Source organism: Anabrus simplex, chromosome 4 (assembly GCF_040414725.1).
Source record: "Anabrus simplex isolate iqAnaSimp1 chromosome 4, ASM4041472v1, whole genome shotgun sequence".
Lineage (NCBI taxonomy): Eukaryota > Metazoa > Arthropoda > Insecta > Orthoptera > Tettigoniidae > Anabrus > Anabrus simplex.
The window spans coordinates 46,621,017-46,639,407 of record NC_090268.1 but is presented as its reverse complement, the minus strand read 5'-3'; the positions used below and the strand labels follow the sequence as shown (position 1 = coordinate 46,639,407).

General features: G+C 42.3%; 1 protein-coding gene across 1 annotated transcript in view; it reads right to left on the bottom strand.

The window, feature by feature from the left end:
- Positions 1–18,391, bottom strand: part of LOC136871603 (peroxiredoxin-6) — a 149,665-nt gene that overhangs the window by 24,283 nt on the left and 106,991 nt on the right. The window contains exon 4 of the mRNA XM_067145054.2: positions 14,348–14,420. Within this exon, the coding sequence (XP_067001155.1) occupies positions 14,348–14,420 (73 nt within the window). The remainder of the gene's footprint in view (positions 1–14,347; positions 14,421–18,391) is intronic.

Below are 18,391 nucleotides of genomic sequence, written 5' to 3'. Positions count from 1 at the left end.
GTTTATGAGAGTATTTAGGGGTTGTAGTAAGGATGTAAAGGAGAGAGCACATTTGTCTCTGGTGAGACCTCAACTTGAGTATGGTTCCAGTGTATGGGAGATTACTTGATTCAGGAACTGGAAAAAATCCAAAGAAAAGCAACTCGATTTGTTCTGGGCGATTTCCGACAAAAGAGTAGCGTTACAAAAATGTTGCGAAGTTTGGGCTGGGAAGACTTGGGAGAAAGGAGACGAGCTGCTCGACTAAGTAGTAAGTTCCGAGCTGTCAGTGGAGAGATGGCATGGGAGGACATCAGTAGACGAATAAGTTTGGATGGTGTCTTTAAAAGTAGGAAAGATCACAATATGAAGATAAAGTTGGAATTCAAGAGGACAAACTGGGGCAAATATTCGTTTATAGGAAGGGGAGTTAGGGATTGGAATAACTTACCAAGGGAGATGTCCAATAAATTTCCAATTTCTTTGCAATCATTTAAGAAAAGGCTAGGAAAATAACAGATAGGGAATCTGCCACCTGGGCGACTGCCCTAAATGCAGATCAGTAGTGAGTGAGTGATTGAGTGAGTGAGAGATACAGTTATTCCGTCTTCTTAGTAACCAGTGGTACCACATTGGATAACCGAAATTTCAGTGGACAGAAGTTTGTTAGTAATGCTTTTCAATATTAAATTCCGCTATGCAGTAATGATAGAAATTACATGCTTCATTGGATGGTCTCAACCGCTTGGGAGCGGCCGTCCTCAGCAATTGAATTCCACGACAGAAATACCTAATATCGTCTTATGTCCGTTACCAACATTACGATTAGAAACAGTTTTTGGTCACGTCCTTAACGCTGATGAGTAATAGTATGAAATACACACACACACTATATGCCAAAGCACCGACATTCTAAATGAACAGCAGAATTCAGATCCCTCGCATTAAACGACCACAGCTTGCAAATGGGGGAAGAGGTATAGGTTATTTTTAAGTCGATACTACATCCACGGGGTTTTCTAGTTCCCCTATTTTTTTTATTTTTTTTTGGAAAAGAATTAAAATGAGTGAGCCTTTGTACCAATATTTCGGCCGTTATTTCTTTGAGCGGGTTGTGAATTCGCGGCTTGTTTGATCAGGCCTCAGCTGTCCTTACTTGGTCCAGACCCTTCAAGCCAGTTTAGAATTCGTCAACCCCAGGGGTCGAATTCAGGGCATCTCCGTCAGCATCTTGCAATGACTGATTAAGTTGGCTACACGGTAGGGACTGTGTAGCTGAAAGGTTCAGCTCACGAGATACAGGATTCGAACCCCACCGTTGACAGCTGTCAAGATGTCCGCCTCCGTGGAGTAACGATTAGCTCGGAGTCCCGGGTGCCATTCCCCGTACCGCTACAGGTTTAAGAATGGCAGGCGTTTACCTCAATTGGGGATGTGCCCGGAAAGAGCTACTCCACTTCAGTCAATCTTGCCAGCTCCGTACTCCCCAACAACATCAAGATGCCTATTGCATTTAGAGATGTGTCTTACACCTAGACTTTCACCTTCCTCACCCTTCAGGACTTCGGGGCGAGGGCACGTATTAACTCTTTAGTCGTGAAGACGGAATACAAATCGTGTAGCTTTGCTTTGAATTTTTTTTCCAGTTCTCGTCCTGGTGAGGGTCCCATACACTGGAGCCGTACTCTAACATTGGTATTACCAGAGACGTATACACCCTTTTTACAGTCACACCAGCTAGAGCCGGGCCTGCATAATCATTAAAGCCAAGTTGTCCTCACACGCTACAATTATGTCTCTATAGAACGTTAAGTACATCGTGGTATTCTTTATAGTAGTGAAAGCAGTTGATCCGTAGCTAACACCGACCTGAACTTGCTCAGAAAATGTTTCAGGCGATCGTTCGACGCCTCATTGTTTAAAATCCCCGGTGAACAGAAGCAGTATGTTGGGATTAAAGGGCCAGTCGCTAACTATTGTGCTGAAATGATCTGTGTAGCACTACTTTCTCAGTACCAGCCTTTTCCTCTCTCAATTTCGCCAAAAATCTCCCTCTGTCACTGCGATGTTCAATATCTACCCAAAAAAGATGTAGGGTTAAGTAGTGACATCACTGCCGCTCAGGTTTCCGGTGGAAAGCACCTTACCCAGGCGGTGTTATCGGGGAGGGGTGTTTGTAAGAGAAGTGAGCGTAGCGAACTTGCATATCTTTTATTTTATCCTCACAATGCTGATAAATAAGTGAAATTTTGTTGAAGACAGGACATTTGATCTGAACTTGTTCAGGAACTGATTCAGACTATCACTCGATGCTTCAATTTAGTTCCCCGTGATCAGAAGCGGCATGCTGGGATCGCATGGCCAGTCACAAACTATCGTTCTGAAATGATCTATGCAGTAAGGCGTTAGGTGAAAGAGAAATATCTCCATGTAGATGAGTGGATGAACGAAATGGCGTATGGCTTTTAGTGCCGGGAGTGTCCGATGAAATTTTCGGCTCGCCCGGTGCAGGTCTTTTGATTTTACTCCCGTAGGCAACCTGCGGGTCGTGATGAGGATGAAATGATGATGATTCTTTTCAACTGGGCCAAGGATGGCGTAATGTCCCCAAATGAATTAATTATATCACTTAATTCTTCAATGGCATTAACAAGGGTGCTGGGTCCATAACCCAGAGGTCCGTGGATCGAAACCACGCTCTGCTACCAACTGCAACGCCACCCCGAGATGACAAAGAATTGCGTTATGATAAACAACGCCATAGGGTAATGTGCACGACAAGGCTGGAAAAACAAACCATAACACAATACAGCACTCAGATATATAACTTACCATACATAACTGAAAGCAAGAAACTGCGCTGAAAACCCATCCCATAAAAACAAGAGGCTTAGATCCCCGGGAAATGTTGAGCCGGACGTCAAAAATAACACCATATTTCAAAAAGACTATAATTAGGTTAAATAATATACATTAAATAAAATTGAATACCTTTAAATAGGTTTTTGAAAACGAAATTTGAAAGTTTTCAATATCTTAGTAAAGTAAAAGAAAAGTTTAAAATATAAGTAAACAGATCTGTATTAATATAATATTTTTCAACAAAAAGGCAACGATGAAATTTAAATAAATATAGCATTTAAAAATAAATATATTCAATTTACTAAATAGACTATGTAAGGAGCTCCTTAAACTAACTTAAACTTTTACCCATACAAGTCCTTCTCTTTTTCTTTAAACATAAAATCAGATTTGGAAAGCTAAAATATGGGACGAATTGTTAGGCTGAGTAACCTTGAGGTCTTAGGACAATCCCTAGTGGAGGAATCACACGCCCGAAATCTGAACAGAGAGACAGATCCATAAATCATCGCGGGAAATTAAAACACAAATATATCTCGAGGAAAAATATTTAACACATAAGCCAGAACAAAATGAGAAAAAATTCGACACAAATAAATTAAACACAAACCTCACATAAAAACCACCGTATAAGAAAATCAACAAATTTAAAACCCATAGTCAGTAAGTTAGAGAACAAGGCAGGTCCAGTGACTCAAGACTTCAACATACACGGAGAGTCAAACACGATCTCATCTCAAGACCAAAACAATAATAATCGTAACATTACCTACGCCACGCAAGAACAAGAAGAAAGTCCCAAATAAGAACAACAATGGCACAGTTACGTAATTGGGCAAGGAAGAGATAAGATAATACAACAATGTGAATAAAGATAAGTATAGCGAACGTTAGAAACCTTTCACTAAGAACTGTCCAAAAACCCCAACGAACTAATATCATTTTTAAAGGAACTATCACTTCAGAATATTACATTATTAAATATAATCTAGGAATAAACCAACAATGTGAAGTATAAATAAATGAATAATGCGTAGACAGGCATTTTAAAATAATTTACGTATTGGAAAGTAATATTTGTGTTTGACACAACATTTTTAGTAAATGAATGTTTTAAAATAATAAGGGTAACTAAGAACTTATCAAACGTGAACTAATGAATAATAGTCATACTCAAACTATGTCATTTTTTTTAGGTATCTTAGGAGAATATTACCAAAATGAATTTAACATTTACGAAAACTAATCTATCGATACTAATAATAATATCAAGTAAGAAGGAAAAAGGTGACAACTGGTGATAACGCAGCGCATAGGTCAACACACGGTCATTACGGAGTCGAAACCAACGTAAAGAATATCAATTAAACCAGAACAGAATGACAAAATGAAAACTGGCACAACCGTGGGCAAGAATAACACAGCAAAGACCCGCAATACATAGCAACAACACACGCAACAAGGGAAAAAATACCATGAACCACACGCCAAACGAGCAGAATAAAAATATATCAGAGGGGGAAGATAAAATTTTGAAAGGCCAAGATTTTTCAAAGTTACCGGTCACACAATAATATATCATTTAAATGGTACCATATGGCACATAAACGGCGTACAGAAAAGAGAATACCGACCTAGAAAATCTAACCACAGGAAGCTCATAAAATAAATAAAACGACAAATAAGGTAATATTACATGAACAGAAGAAATATCATAAATTGAGTACTTACAACGTAGCGAGATATCCAAAGTAACTTACCGGTATCGACCTATGCACTGGTAAACACCAAAAAATAACGTTTAAAACAAATTTAAATATTGCATATTACTTTAAGATATTAACATTGGAAAAACAAAACCAATCCCTAAATGGGATGTACTACTACATTTTTAGCCGAAACCAGTCGGAGGATCCTCCATATTGGAAGATGAAAAGAGAGCCATTATCCCAAAACGTCCACACGCGACCAGTTCCAACAGCAGAGAGCCTCTTTCCCAAGCAGCCCGCCCGAGAGCGGTAATGTCTAGCGATCGTTGTGCGCTCTAGAGATAAGTGTCCGTACATAAGACTAGTTATACAAGTCACGGATAAAGGGCATCAGAGTTCGCTTTGCCGTCTCATATACAACACATACTAGCAACACGGAAAAATGTTTCAGATTAATTCGGTGACGATATGCCACAATAATCTCATACGTAATGAGCAGGAGAAACGTAGACAAATGTTCCATTAGCTGTGCCATACATACACGTAATTTAATTATACGGCTTCTCGAATAGCGTCAGATCCCGAACTACATAAATATATATTACTGTAATAACGTCACAATTATATAATGAGTATTTTCAATTGTTTTCGATATTCGACAACCACGCACCCTTGTTTATGTGACCACCGGAAACATGGCGGACGTTCGTTCAATTAGCTTCAGCCTGGCAGCCCATCAGTCTGTCTATGTTATTCTAGCTCGTTGGGCATACCCAGGTTGTATTATTGACTTTCTCTTAGCTTCCACCATGCCTCAAAGAATAGTAAGCTAACCCATTGACTAGTGAGATGACACTATCTCTCATTTAAATCTCCCGCCACTCTGGAAATATGTCCAAACTTTGCTTGTCTGTGGTGAAGTTTCTCTCAGCTCAGGATGAAGTATTTCATGTTCCAGAGTTTCGCATTACGTTACTCATCATCCTACGTCATCTGCTGTCGGCTTAGCATCTTTCCTGATGCTATCATGCCTTTCTTTGTCAAACCTTGTAACCTGATCATGTGAATTGTGACGGTCGAACGAGGTGCTCGATCGAAGCAAACAAAATTACCTGTCGTAAAAAAAAGTGTTTGTTAATTCTATCGGGGGCAAGTAACATCGATACGAGTGGCAGTCTACGTGAGTTACAATTTAAATAATCCCTATTTTTGTAGTTTGTAGCTTTATTATTTACATTTATGTTATTTTATTAAATATAAATTGAGAGTAGATTATTAAAATCAATCAAAGGCACTTATATAGACAATTGGGCTGCAGTGAGAATTGACAGTGGAATGAGTTCTTAGTTCAAGGTACTTACAGGGTTCACACAAGGCTGTAATCTTTCACCTTTATTGTTCGTAGTTTATCATCTGCTGAAATGTATAAAGTGGCAGGGAGGGATTCAGTTAGGTGGAAATGTAGTAAGCAGTCTGGCCTAGGCTGACGACTTGATCTTAATGGCAGACTGTGCCGAAAGCCTGCAGTCTAATATCTTGAAACTTGAAAATAGATGCAATGAGTATGGTATGAAAATGAGCCTTTCAAAGACTAAATTGATGTCAGTAGGTAGGGCATCCAAGAGAACTGAATATCAGATTGGTGATACAAAGCTGGAATATGTAGATAATTTCGAGTATTTAGGTTGTGTGTTCTCCCAGGATGGTCGTATTGTGAGATTGAATCAAGGTGCAGTAAAGCTAATGCAGTGAGCTCGCAATGGCGACCAACAGTATTCTGTAAGAAGGAAGTCAGCTCCCGAACGAAACTATCTTTACATCGGTTTGTTTTCAGACCAACCTTGCTTTGCTGGAGAGAAATCTGGGTGGATTCAGGATATCTCATTCAGAAATTAGAGGTAACAGACATGAAAGTAGCGAGAATTATTGCTGGAACAAATAGGTGGGAACAGTGGCAGTAGGGTACCGGGAATGAGGAGATAAAGGCTAAGTTAGGAATGAACTCGATGGATGAAGTTGTACGCATAAACCGGCTTCGGTGGTGGGGTCATGTGAGGCGTATGAAGGAGGATAGGTTACCTAGGAGAATAATGGACTCTGTTATGGAGGGTAAGAGGAGTAGAGGGAGAACAAGACGATGATGGTTAGACTCGGTTTCTAACGATTTAATGATAAGAGATATAGAACTATATGAGGCCACAGCACTATTCTCCGAACCACCTTTTGAGCAGACTAAAGCGGATGTGACGTCATTGTCTCGTCACACTCGCCGTGGTTGCCAAACGAGCCGGCGCGCCATTCAAAGTTGTACTCCACCACTATAATACAGCACAGCTCACGGATTGAACCTCGAATGAATTTATAATTAATACACTAACGTCTGCGTGTTAGAATCCCATACAGTTTTTTAACGGCTTACATCTTTAAACAATTAATTTACTGAATTAAATTTTAAATGTGAAAACCTACAATCTGTTTTCCAGTCAATGACCGGGTCAGGTATGGAATAAATGAAGCCCCATCTTGCGGAGAGGATAGGAATTGAGCCGGCTGCCGAAGCCCGTCTCACTCCTCTGGGGCAATGATTAATGACTGATAGATGAAATTACATTATACTGGAGAGTGATGCTGGAATGAAAGGTGACAGAGAAAGCTGGAGTTCCCGGAGAAAACCTGTCCCGCTTCCGCTTTGTCCAGCACAAATCTCACATGGATTGACCGGGATTTGAACCACGGAACCCAGCGTTGAAAGGCCGACGCGCTGCCACCTGAGCAACGGAGGCTTTCACAGTTTTAATGTACTAACTACAATTTCACGATTAAAGCATTGCGAACGAATTCTTTTGACATAAACAGTAAGTATTACATTTATTAAATTATTACTATTTTTATTTTATTATCTTATTTTATTTATTATTCACTATTATTATCTAAATATATGGCCTCATTCCTCACGGGCAATTTTTGAATAAGCGAGAAAAGTGAGGATTATGTACTCGTACTGGAATTAACTTGAAACTGACAGATCTTGCGTTTCTTCTTCAACTTATAACAGTCTGGTGAATTTTTGTTCGGATCCATTGCACAATAATATCCAATAACGAGTAAGAAGAAACCTACAAACGTACAAGAGACTACAAGAATTATGAATTTGCACACAATACGCACATACACGGTAAAAGCGAAGCACACTGATAAAATTATCTCACTGCTGTTTTAAACAGACTATGATTGGAACTGCACTCACGTGGTCAGGACATCCACTGAGTGAGTAAGTATGGCAGCCCCGCATTGACTGCACCATTGCCAAAACTCGCCCTGAGTAGCGCACCCCTCTTGCCCCCTCACCTACCGTGTGACAACACCGTAGGCGCTGCCCCTGTCGCCCGCGCCATCCCCTGGTCTATAAACGCACTTCCGCTTTAGTCTGCTCAAAAGGTGGTCCGGAGAATAGTTGCAAATAGAGCACTGCGGTGACATTCAGTACATTCTCAGAGGCTTGCAGACTGAACGCTGAAAGGCATAACGGTCTATAATGATGATGATGTATGTATGCATGTCTTACGTATGTAATATATACTTCGAATCATTACTGGAGGTTCTGTGTGGGAATGGGACTCTTACTTAAGAATTTCTCGTCCTACGGTTACTCTAAATACTGTGTTACATTAAACATTAATTTCTTTCCCGTGTTTATGTATTATTTAATTATTACTGTGGCCTTTTCTGATGAACGTAAAATTAAAAATACATAAGAGAGAAGACGGGAATTGGGAGTTGTAAAATGCAGCCGGAATCGTGAAAAACTGAACTGTGCATTCTCGTCTGCATATACTGTATAGTTGTAGTCGACGGGCAGTGCCTTCTGATTAAGAGGAATTTATCTATTTGTCTGATTTTGATTCCCGGTTTGTATTTAATCTCTTTCTTTTCCTAATAAACAAATGCATATTAATTATAAGGTTTCCTTAAATTTATGTTAGCCACTGCTACTAGAAATGAGTCAGGAATTGTGAATTCGTTTCTGTAGAAACCTAAGCACAAAGAATTGTATTTGCTTTTATTCGATACATGCATTTTACTGTTCTGTTCATTATCTAACAAGATACGCTAAGATAATATACCTAATTATTATTTCGATAAATTCTGAGTACGTTTTGCTTAAGCTCATTAAGTCGTTAGGCCTTTTCAATCGTGGAACTACCAGCGCTTCGCCCCAGTGTAGCAGTGGGCTCATCAGTTGGAATGCTACACCTTTCCAAGATGCTGGAGCTAGTACGACGTTGAGACACCACTGCAAGCCTCGTATATAGAACAATGGAGTGATGGTGCACTAGGGGAAGCATGTGCCTCCACTTGTATAAATGCCTGCCTTTGGCCTATATCAAAAAATAAGGTTCCTAGAAGGAAACCATAGTTTAATTTCATCCATTGCGTAATGTCAAAAACATTTAATCTCCTTAAGTCTTTTGGCCTTTTCAATCGTGGAACTACCAGCGCTTCGCCCCAGTGTAGCAGCGGGCTCATCAGTTGGAATGCTACACCTTTCCAAGACGCTGGAGCTAGTGCGCCGTTAAGACACCACTGCAAGTCGTCTTTTTTTCTGACACGTTTCATTTGTTTGTTCTTGCATGTCAGGATAGAGTTACTCGAAATAAGACCTGTCCCAGGTAGAGGTTCGTAGTAATCGGTAGTAACTTGACAAGCAATAAACTTAAGTGTTGTCTTAAGCGCTTATGCTGAGGTGTGTGTTGCTAAACATGTTTGCCCATCTGACGTTGTATCAGACGTTGAAAAGAACCTATTCAAACGGAACTTCGATAACCTACTATACTTAATGCGAACAATTACACCGAAGTACTAGGGATGACTGACAAGGATGGACAGGCCTCTGAATATTCAGCGTTTAGCTGTCATGGGCTGTGAATATTTAACTTCAACCACAAGAGGAACGGAGCGTAAGGCGATAGATTCCAGACTGCTATAGTTCATTCCGATGTTAGGAAAACAATATTGCTCTTATGGACCTACAAGCAGCGAATCTACCCCCTCTTAGATACTCATAATTCATCGTGATTAAGGAATATTATAATATACTTTATATTACGTTATGAAGGAAAGAAAAAGGATGAAGCCTTTAATTTTGCCCACATGTTATTAAAATAACTCAAGATTTCCATTTCGTAAATTATTTCGCGCAGGAAGGAATCACAGTGGCGGGAACAGCAGTCGCTTGTTCCCTTTCTTCATTCTCCGTCTGTGTCGCTCGTATATTTAACGCGTAATCAGTTATTCTGTGAGTTGCTGGCAGCTTATCACTGTTCTAGAGAAGTCATCTGTTTATGTGTTGCGTATGTTTTTTTAGTCTTTATATCACTGCGTTCTCCCCTAAAATAAAATAATTTGCACCGTAGTATTTTCCTTCTCTTATCTTGAACGTAAAAACTGAGTTTCACGAATGTATGTGCCACCGTTTTCCCATTATGCTGCGAACATCAAAATTAGCTCCCCACCCCTCTAAAGACCCCCATCCAATAGAGTTCATCTGTTTACCCTCCGGGGTTGGTTTCTTCCTCGGACTCGGCGAGGGATCCCACCTCTACCGTCTCAAGTGGGTTGTCCTGGAGCGTGAGACTCTTGGTCGGGGGTATACACCTGGAAGGAGAACCAGTACCTTGCCCAGGCGGCTGCGGCCGGTACCATCCCACCATTTGCCTGGAGGAGAAGTGAGAAACCACTTCGAGGATGGCTGAGGTGGGAACCGGGCGTCCGGGGGTGGCAGCTAATCACGCTAACCACTACACCACAGAGAAGGGCCCCTAGAGCTCATAAATAAAAAATTCAACTAAGTTTCTTCTCCCATTTACCTTCTTCTTCTTCTGCTTCATCTGTTTACCCTCCAGGGTCGGTTTTTCCCTCACCGAGCTCGATAGCTGCAGTTGCTCAAGTGTGGCCAGTATCCAGTAATCGGGAGATAGTGGGTTCGAGACCCATTGTCGGCTGCCTTGAAGATGGTTTTCCGTGGTTTCCCATTTTCACACCAGGCAAATACCGGGGCTGTACTTTAATTAAGGCCACGGCCGCTTCCTTCCACTTCCTAGACCTTTCCTATTCCATCGTCGCCATAAGACTTATCTGTGTCGGTGCGACGTTAAGCAAAATAGCAGAGGTTTTTCCCTCGGACTCAGCGAAGGATCCCAACTCTACCACCTCAAGGACTGTGTCCTGGTACTTCAGCCTTTGGGTCGGGGGATACAACTGGGGAGGATGACCGGTACCTCGCCTAGGCAGCCTCACTTGCTATGCTGAAAAGGGGCCTTGGGGGGGGGGAAGATTGGAAGGGATAGACAAGGAAGAGGGAAGGAAGCAGCCGTGGTCTTAAGTTAGGTACCATCCCGGCATTTGCCTGGAGGAGAAGTGGAAAACCACGGAAAACCACTTCCAGAATGGCTGAGGTGGGAATCGAACCCACTTCTACTCAGTTGACCCCCCGAGGCTGAGTGGACCCCGTTCCAGGCCTCGTACCACTTTTCAAATTTCGTGGGAGAGCCGGGAATCGAACCCGGGCCTCCGGGGGTGGCAGCTAATCACACTAACCACTACACCACTATACGTGTTCACAGATAATACTTTTTTTTGCTACTTGCTTTACGTCGCACCGACATGGATAATATCTAGGGCGTAGGTCATGATGGGGTCTGTTTGTACGCAGACATTTTTCTTTTAGCAGCATCTAAGTTATTAGGGACGCTCTGCCATCTATTGAGTATATCTGGACGCTGGGAAATGTTAGAGAATGAAAGAGAATCTAGCAGGGAACAGTATTTCTTCCATGGTTAGAGGTACGTAATCCAGGAGAGTATGGAACAAAACTGAAGCAAATCGGGCTAGTAGATCGGTCGGACGGATTTGCCAAAGCTGTATTTTGTAAACTCTTTTAATATATAGAAGATAGTCGTAAACATAAACTTTTTCGTAACAATTGGTATAGACTTACATACATATAACGTCATTGCATACACACAGTAAATAAAAGCTTCATGAACTAGTACAAGAAAATACAAATAGAAGTTACTTACATGGTCGAATAAGAGCGAGAGCCAAGCTGATATCCACGTGACACAAACCGCACAGACACTTGCTGGGTACATTTTGGTTTGATAGTTGTAGAAATACTGTATGTATGTATGTATGTATGTATGTATGTATGTATGTATGTATGTATGTATGTATGTATGTATGTATGTATGTATGTATGTATGTATGTATGTATGTACACTGACTGACAGAGCAAATGCAACACCAAGAAGGAGTGGTCAGAACTTTATGCCAATTGCAGGGTAGACTGACGTCACTGAGGTATGCTCATGATGTGAAATGCGCCGCTGTGCTGCACACGTAGCGAACGATAAATGGGACACGGCGTTGGCGAATGGCCCACTTCGTACCGTGATTTCTCAGCCGACAGTCATTGTAGAACGTGTTGTCGTGTGCCACAGGACACGTGTATAGCTAAGAATGCCAGGCCGCCGTCAACGGAGGCATTTCCAGCAGACAGACGACTTTACGAGGGGTATGGTGATCGGGGCTGAGAAGGGCAGGTTGGTCGCTTCGTCAAATCGCAGCCGATACCCATAGGGATGTGTCCACGGTGCAGCGCCTGTGGCGAAGATGGTTGGCGCAGGGACATGTGGCACGTGCGAGGGGTCCAGGCGCAGCCCGAGTGACGTCAGCACACGAGGATCGGCGCATCCGCCGCCAAGCGGTGGCAGCCCCGCACGCCACGTCAACCGCCATTCTTCAACAGGTTCCAATATCGACCAGAACAATTTCCCGTCGATTGGTTGAAGGAGGCCTGCACTCCCGGCGTCCGCTCAGAAGACTACCATTGACTCCACAGCATAGACGTGCACGCCTGGCATGGTGCCGGGCTAGAGCGACTTGGATGAGGATGAGGGAATGGCGGAACGTCGTGTTCTCCGATGAGTCACGCTTCTGTTCTGTCAGTGATAGTCACCGCAGACGAGTGTGGCGTCGGCGTGGAGAAAGGTCAAATCCGGCAGTAACTGTGGAGCGCCCTACCGCTAGACAACGCGGCATCATGGTTTGGGGCGCTATTGCGTATGATTCCACGTCACCTCTAGTGCGTATTCAAGGCACGTTAAATGCCCACCGCTACGTGCAGCATGTGCTGCGGCCGGTGGCACTCCCGTACCTTCAGGGGCTGCCCAATGCTCTGTTTCAGCAGGATAATGCCCGCCCACACACTGCTCGCATCTCCCAACAGGCTCTACGAGGTGTACAGATGCTTCCGTGGCCAGCGTACTCTCCGGATCTCTCACCAATCGAACACGTGTGGGATCTCATTGGACGCCGTTTGCAAACTCTGCCCCAGCCTCGTACGGACGACCAACTGTGGCAAATGGTTGACAGATAATGGAGAACCATCCCTCAGGACACCATCCGCACTCTTATTGACTCTGTACCTCGACGTGTTTCTGCGTGCATCGCCGCTCGCGGTGGTCCTACATCCTACTGAGTCGATGCCGTGCGCATTGTGTAACCTGCATATCGGTTTGAAATAAACATCAATTATTCGTCCGTGCCGTCTCTGTTTTTTCCCCAACTTTCATCCCTTTCGAACCACTCCTTCTTGGTGTTGCATTTGCTCTGTCAGTCAGTGTATATATGTATGTATATATGTACCGAGCTCGATAGCTGCAGTCGCTTAATTGCGGTCAGTATGCAGTATTCGGGAGATAGTAGGTTCGAACCCCACTATCGGCAGCCCTGAAAATGGTTTTCCGTGGTTTCCCATTTTCACACCAGGCAAATGCTGGGGCTGTACCTTAATTAAGGCCACTGCCGCTTCCTTCCCACTCCTAGCCATTTCCTGTCCCATCGTCGCCATAAGACCTGTGTCGGTGCGACGTACAGCAACCAGCCAAAAAGAAATGTATGTATGTATGTATGTATGTATGTATGTATGTATGTATGTATGTATGTATGTATGTATGTATGTATGTAAAGAGATCATATTTTACCCCGTCAGGAATGATTTCAAATTTCCCCTCCACATTCGTTAGCTTCGTCAATAACATGCTGGAGATGGCATCTGCAAATTTAGAGGCATCAACACAGAATATTTTGAACCATTTAAATTATTTTGCTCATCATCATCATCATCATCATCTGTTTACCCTCCAGGTTCGGTTTTTCCCTCCGACTTAGCGAGGGATCCCACCTCTACCGCCTCAAGGGCAGTGTCCTGGAGCTTCTGACTCTTGGTCGGGGGATACAACTGGGGAGTATGACCAGTACCTCGCCTAGGCGGCCTCACCTGCTATGCTGAACAGGGGCCTTGTGGAGGGATGGGAAGATTGGAAGGGATAGGCAAGGAAGAGGGAAGGAAGCGGCCGAGGCCTTAAGTTAGGTACCATCCCGGCATTCGCCTGGAGGAGAAGTGGGAAACCACGGAAAACCACTTCCAGGATTGGCTGAGGTGGGAATCGAACCCACCTCTACTCAGTTGACCTCCCGAGGCTGAGTGGACCCCGTTCCAGCCCTCGTACCACTTTTCAAATTTCGTGGCAGAGCCGGGAATCGAACCACTACACCACAGAGGCGGACTATTTTGCTCATTAGGTACAAATCCTGGGCGTTCCCACTCTGCAGTGCTAGTTTTATGTCGTGTAAATGAGCTCTCATACATGTCTCTGGATAGGTAATTTGAAACTAATACCATCATCAACATAAATAGTGCCTGACTTTGCACAAACAATCCATTTAGAACTTACCTTCCAATCCACTGGAGTCACCACTTTCACCTTATTCACCAACTGTAGGGAATCTACGACCCTTAGGATTTCACTGCAACACAGCACACACAAAAGTACTTCAGAAGGCAGAAATCGTGAGAGAAATAAAGCATATACACTTCCTAACACAAAAAATGATTGGCTGTACAGTAAAGTCTGAGTACAAGAACGACCGAAAGAAAGGCACACATTATCTTGGTTAGTTAATCCATGGAGGAATGATCTACATTTTGTTAGTAAAAGGGTTCACGTCTACGTTTCTAGAACGAGATGAAATGACTACAGTATTTAGCTCATGGTTCGGATGACCAAACCGGTATAGGAATATCAGAATCTTCTGCCAATCAACAGCTGTCTATCACCCCAATGTTATGTCCTGAAGCTGAGGACCATCCGAAAGTCTGTGTAACGAAATAGTGTCATGTAACAACATGTGTGACGCGATGTTACCTAGCTACAGTACCTCGTGAGCTGCACAGGTCATGCATCTCTATAAAAGAGAGCTGCACAGGTCGTGGATCTCTATAAAAGAGAGCTGCACAGGTCATGCATCTCTATAAAAGAGAGCTGCACAGGTCGTGGATCTCTATAAAAGAGAGCTGCACAGGTCGTGGATCTCTATAAAAGAGAGCTGCACAGGTCATAGATCTCTATAAAAGAGAGCTGCACAGGTCGTGGATCTCTATAAAAGAGAGCTGCACAGGTCGTGGATCTCTATAAAAGAAAGCTGCATAGGTCGTGGATCTCTATAAAAGAGAGCTGCACAGGTTACGAAACTGTGTAAGGAGAGCTGTACAGGTATTGAATCTTTATAAAAAGAGCTGCACAAGTCGTGGATCTCTATAAAAGAGAGCTGCACAGGTCACGAAACTGTGTAAGGAGAGCTGTACAGGTATTGGATCTTAATAAAGAGAGCTGCACAGGTCTTGGATCTCTATAAGGAGAGCTGCACAGGTCATGGATCTGTATACAGAGATCTGTGCAGGCATGAATCTGTATAAAGGGAACTGCACATGTAATGGATCTGTATAAAGAGATCTGCACAGGCCATGGATCTGTACAAAGTGATCTGTGCAGGCCGTGGATATGTATCAAGGGAGATGCACAGGTCATGGATCTGTATAAAGAGATTTATGCAGGTCGTGGTTCTGTATAAAGAGATCTGTGCAGGCAGTGGATCTGATAAAGGGAACTGCACATGTCTTGGATCTTTATAAAGAGAGATGCACAGGTCGTAAATCTCTATAAGGAGAGCTGCACAGTTCATGGATCTGTATACAGAGATCTGTGCAGGCATGGATCTGTATCAAGGGAACTGCACATGTCATGCATCTGTATAAAGAGATCTGCACAGGCCATGGATCTGTACAAAGTGATCTGTGCAGGCCGTGGATATGTATCAAGGGAGATGCACAGGTCATGGATCTGTATAAAGAGATCTGTACAGGCCGGGGGTCTGTATACAGACATCTGCACAGACCGTGGATCTGTATAAAGAGATCAGTGCAGGCCGTGGATCTGATTAAGGGAATTGCACAGGTCATGGATCTGTATAAAGAGATCTATACAGGCCGTTGATCTGTACAAAGAGATCTGTGCAGGCCGAGGATCTGTATAAAGAGATCTGTTCAGGCCATTGATCTGTCTAAAGTAATCTGCACAGGTCGTGAATCTGTATAAATAGAGCTGCACAGATCAAGGATATGTACAAAGAGAGCTTCACAGACCGTGGATCTGTATAAAGAGAACTACAGAGGTCATGGATCTGTATAAAGAGAGCTGTACAGGCCGGGGATCTGTACAAATAGAGCTGCACAGGTCGTGAATCTGTATAATGAGAGCTGCACAGATTATGGATATGTACAAAGAGAGCTTCACAGACCGTGGATCTGTATAAAGAGAGCTACAAAGGTCATGGATCTGTATAAAGAGAGCTGCACAGGCCGGGGATCTGTACAAAGAGAGCTGCACAGGTCGTGAATCTGTATAATGAGAGCTGCACAGGCCGGGGATCTGTACAAAGAGATTTGCACAGGTCATGGAACTGTATGAAGACATCTGTGCAGGTCGTTGATATGCATAAAGGGAACTGCTCAGGTCATGGATCTGTATAAAGAGAGCTGCACAGGCCTTGTACCTGTGTTTCATGACCATCGATCAATACTTCACAACACAGCCTGCACGGTTGCTAGGTAATATGATCATTTGAATTTTCCACTTTTTATGTTATCTCTTTCATTTTATCGCACTTCGTCAGAATAACGCACTGAAATATCTTCAGTTAACATACGAGTACTTGACCACAGACAGCCCAGTAACTGTTACTATGATGAAGCCGTGAGCCAGCATATTAGAAGACTGTGGACCAAAGGTAGAAAGGTATATTTCCACGATGGGAGCTTTCTGCTCTCTATAGATTACGAACACCTACAATATGTATGCGATTTGTTTTATATTTATTCACTTTTATTATCATTTGTTATTTACTCTTGTAGTTTTTCGCTGAATAATTCAAAGCAGTATTATTAGCTTAAAAAATATTTTCTCTCCTGTTTCCGAAAATCGTATCAGTAGTTCCATATGAAAACCTAGTGCTGTGCAACGCCTTGACTTCACAAACCTGGCCACCACCACAACCCCTCAACAATAAATACAGCTCAACTTATACTTATTACATTGTTTTAGTAGTTTAATAAAAACTCTGGTCTTGTAAACCAATATTATGATATCTCTTCTAAAAACTCAGAGGAAATAATACCCTTCTCACTAATCCCCAAAATTTTGCGGTGTAACATGCCCATAGAGCAAGCGTACCTGCTACATGCTGTAGAACCTCTTCCATACAGGAAAAACACTGACTTAAAATGATTTGAACTTTGGTATGAAAACCTATGTCTAGGACCTGAAAAGCAGTCATAACAAACTGTGTTACAAACTCGTTCGATTTCCGACTGTGTCACGAAATTTAGAAATGAAATGGCGTATGGCTTTTAGTGCCAGGAGTGTCCAAGGGCAAGTTCGGTCCGCCAAATGCAGGTCTTTTGGCTTGACTCCCGTAGGCGACCTGCGCGTCGTGATGAGGATGAAATGATGATGAAGACGACACATATACCCAGCCCCCGTGCCAGCGAAATTAACCAATTAAGGTTTATATACCCGACCCTGTCTGAAATCGAACCCGGGAACCCTGTGACCAAAAGCCAACACGCTAACTGAACCGATAGCGACTCTTTTCTTTGGCTCCGGTACCTTTCTCTAATTTGTAGCTCCGTAGTTGGGCGATAACTCTTTCTTGAACCTTTCGGGAATCTGAGTGTATACTCTTTCCTCTAACTAGTCATACGCTGGCGTTCAAAAAATCCACAGCTAGCTACGATGTACTTCTCAGGTATTAAGTTATATAAAAAAAAATATTTTTACGTGAATTAGACTGACAATCTCCTCACCTATTATTCAGTGTATCTGTATATCTATCAGGTCATTAAGTAAAAAATATCCAACTCTAAATTCAACTACTCACCATTAAAAATGAAATTATCTTAAATTAATCTTATAATCTAAAATAACAAAAAATAATAAATTAATTTCTTGATTACTAACTTTATTCAAAATAATGTTGTGCTTCAGGATAAGTTAATATCATTTTAAATTATTCTTTAGTACACAATGATATTTCATTGTAAAAATTGTCTTGAAGTTATAATCTTTATCGAAAGGTTCATAATTATCAATCATTGTTATCGTCGTCGAAGGTCTCATCGTCTCAGATAAAATAATTCTTTTCCTAAGATTCCGTTTGGATTAAATTATTCGATAGAGGCTTCCCTGACCTGGCATGAATTACCGTACGTCCTTCATCTCATCACTCTCTTATAAAATAAAATTAAAGTTTCATAATTCTTTAAGTTGACATTGATGAAATATTCATTCCAGTCGACTAACTTGAAATTAAAGTAATGATAAATTGAGGATCAACTAAAATAAAATTCTTTGGGAATAAATCTTAAGAATTATCAATTTCTC